The 3,331-nt window shown below is 38.8% G+C and overlaps 1 protein-coding gene across 1 annotated transcript in view; it reads right to left on the bottom strand.

The window, feature by feature from the left end:
* Positions 1–3,331, bottom strand: part of slc17a9b (solute carrier family 17 member 9b) — a 16,077-nt gene that overhangs the window by 7,805 nt on the left and 4,941 nt on the right. Inside the window, exons 4-6 of the mRNA XM_014016778.1 lie at positions 1,504–1,603; positions 1,178–1,308; positions 969–1,065 (exon numbers count right to left, since the gene is read on the bottom strand). Coding sequence (XP_013872232.1) covers positions 969–1,065; positions 1,178–1,308; positions 1,504–1,603 — 328 coding nt within the window. The remainder of the gene's footprint in view (positions 1–968; positions 1,066–1,177; positions 1,309–1,503; positions 1,604–3,331) is intronic.

The raw sequence follows: 3,331 nt of genomic DNA, 5'->3' as shown, positions 1-3,331 counted from the left end.
GTATTTTTATTTTGTATTTTATTTTTATTATTATTTTATTTATTTTTAAATGAAATGAAATGAATAAATGAACACATGAAAAAAAATGAATGAATGAATAAAAGTGAGAAAAACCATTCTAAAAGTTGATATTTCTTTAAATATTTTGTTTTTTTTTAAGGGTGGGGGTCCCTGGCTAATATTGTTTCGGGGGCCGTGGCATGGAAATGTTTGGGAACACCTGATTTAAGGGTTACTGTTTACAGTTCAAACTGGGGGGAAAAAAACAGTAAAATGTGTTGTCTTTAATAGTGAAGTTAGCAGTTGATAAATTTGCTGTGTATGACCAGCTACTTTAGACCCTCCTCACTAACAGGGTGGTTTGTTCTTCTCTCTCTGGTTCTGGGGGTTATTCTAGTTAATAAAAAAAACCACTAACATTTGGTCGTGGTTTCTCTTTCCGGTTGTCCTGAATTGTGACCTTTATACTGAAATTACTCCCAAACCATGACTCAGGTGTACCGTTACATCCCTAATAGCTGTACATATGTATTTCTGAGCTCTGGGGAGTTATTGGAAGGACATACTGTGGAAGAATTTAGTGCATGAGATTATGTGGGGGGGCTGAACTGAGCTTCTGGAAAGTTAAAGTTATAAAAACTACTGTGGGTGTTTTTTGCTTTATACTTTAGGCACTCTAAAGGTGACAGGTTACATTTCAAGGTTAGCCCTTCAGTATAAACACTAATATTTAAAGCTGTGTTAGTGTTATTGTTGCACTTTGTATAACCTGGGTACCATTAAAAATGCACCAAGTGTTGACTAATCTATAACTTTAATCGGTGTGGAGAACAGTAAATCAACAGTTGACACTGTTGACAAATGCAACGTTGACACTGCACACAATGGACTTAAGGTGGGAGGTGGGGATACTCAGTGTGTGGATTTGCACATTTGTAAGCAAAAACAGGCTTTACTTCTAATCTTACCAGACAGGAGGTTGTTTGAGGAGCCGTAACCAATGCCTTTTATTAAGTTTCGACTGGGCCCCACCACTGCCCAGAGACTCCAGAGTAATTATAGGTCCTGCAAAGACAAACAGACAAACATGGACATGAAGTGGAACACCATCTCCAGATATACTAATGAGCAGGAGATGACAACAGGGATGCTATGATAAAGCTGAAACTTCTCCGACCTTCTCCTTTGAGGAGATATTTCCACATGCAGTAGGCCCACAGGACTGACATGAGACCAGAGACATAGAACACGCTCTCCCAGCCGTACAGGTCCAGCATGACGGAACCAGCCCCTCCAATCACCAGAGTACTAAAATAAAAAAAGCAAGGAAGGATGAAGTGCACACAAGTGCAGCTTTTAAACAGCTGGGTATAAATGGTTTAGCTTGCCATGTCCAAAAAGTAACTGCGGTGTCTCAATAAACACAGCTTTAATCACTTTTTAAGCACTTCAGGAAAGTAATTTTCTCCCTAAATATCCCTTACTACAGCACATTTAACTCACCCCAGATAGGAACCGCTACCCACAGTGCTCATAAGGAAGCCTCTTTCACTTTCCACCAYCTTTTGAGAGCACAGACTTGCCAGGGAAGGGTAATGAACTCCTAAAAAACAACACATTTTAAATCAACCAAGATGCCTTGAATAGAACACACATTGATTGCCACCTATATGCCAAAGTTCAAAATAAGGATTCTGCTTAAACTGGTAACGATTGGCGTATGTGTTGCGAATAGGGCTGCCACGATTAGTCGATTAATCGACGGCTAATTGATTATTAAAATAATCTATGACTAATTTAATAATCGATTAATCATTTTTTTTGTTCTTTACTTTGTTTTTCTCTCCAAACTGCTTTGACACCTTCCACTGCCACATCTGCCTTTCTGTCCTTGACACACATGCACAGTAGTGGTAACTGGGGTAGGCCGTGGACGTCACATCATACAGACAGGCTCTGGTATCATGGCTACCTGGCAATGGAGCTCAAAAGTGTGGGATCATTTTAATAAAATGAAAGAGAAACCTGTGCAATGCAATATCTGCAAGGCAGAACTTGCCTTCCACAGCAATTATTTTTTTAGTTAGCATATAGCTAAAATCTAACCATGGTTATATATTAGCAGCTTCTTTCTGGCGCGATACGTTGTATGTTTTATATTCAATTAATGTATGATCCGATTAGTCGATTAATCGAAAAAAATAATCAGTGATTAATTGATTATAAAAATAATCATTTGTGGCAGCCCTAGTTGCGAATAACTCACAGCTGAAAACTAGTTGAGTTATGGCTTTGCTTGTATTTAAAAGGTTGATTAACTGTGGGAGCCAACTTTACACTTTATTAACTCTGAAAGGTAACCACTTGTAGGTATAAACTAGTCAAATGTTTGGACACACCTTCAATGTTATTTCAAGGTGTGTCTGGATTTTTGACTGGTAGTGTGCATCCAGTGGTAACTTTCCCATGAGATATTGTGCTAACAGATAGACAAATGCAAACACACATACCATATGTTACATCATTGCCTGCCTATCATAGCAGGAAGTGGTAATCATGACAAATTAAATAAAAWTTTTTAGAGTATCGGTATCAGTCCGATTTGTAAGACTGGGCCGATATTAAAGTCCAATATTGATTTCCCACTTTTTATCTTAGTGTTTCTGTTTTGGGAGGGGAGATGGTTGGTTGAGCGGCATCTGTTTGATCATAATAGTGATACTGATGCTGCGTAACCAAGAATAACTGAAGTAGGGAGCCATGTCAGAGGTCTGGTCATTTATTTACGGTTTCAAAAAAAGACCAAAGTGTGTTTGTGTGTATATGTATAATATAATTTGTGTGTTTGTGTAATATCGGTAAATATCAGTTATCGGCCATAACAGCAATAATTATATCGGATATCGATATCAGCTGAAATTTTCATATTGGTGCATCCCTAATTCTGGGTAAATGATGACGTGGATAGGTCCTCGGTGTGAGCGAGCTATATCCACCCTGAAGGTTAATCTTGGACAATATCTGATGATTGGCTCTTTAAATGAAACCAGAGAGAGTTGACAGAGAGGAGAAGGTAGAAATGACTCAAGCCTGTAACTGAAAATATAGATGGAGGACAACAGAGCTGCTTCATGGAAGAACCTCAGCTTAGCCTGTTAGCCTTTGCACTAGTGCCAACGCTATATTGCCATATATGTATTAACTCAGCGCTAGCGTGACAAACAAGCTAAACTGAGGTCCTCCATCCATGTTTTCAGTTGCAGGCTGAGTCATTTTTGCATTCCCCTCTCTGTCATGTGGATGGAGGACCTCAGTGACGAGAGGAGAATGT

Source organism: Austrofundulus limnaeus, unplaced genomic scaffold (genome assembly GCF_001266775.1).
Source record: "Austrofundulus limnaeus strain Quisiro unplaced genomic scaffold, Austrofundulus_limnaeus-1.0 Scaffold3, whole genome shotgun sequence".
Taxonomy (NCBI): Eukaryota; Metazoa; Chordata; class Actinopteri; order Cyprinodontiformes; family Rivulidae; genus Austrofundulus; species Austrofundulus limnaeus.
The sequence above is the reverse complement of the archived record's forward strand: the minus strand, read 5'-3'. Positions and strand labels throughout refer to the sequence as shown.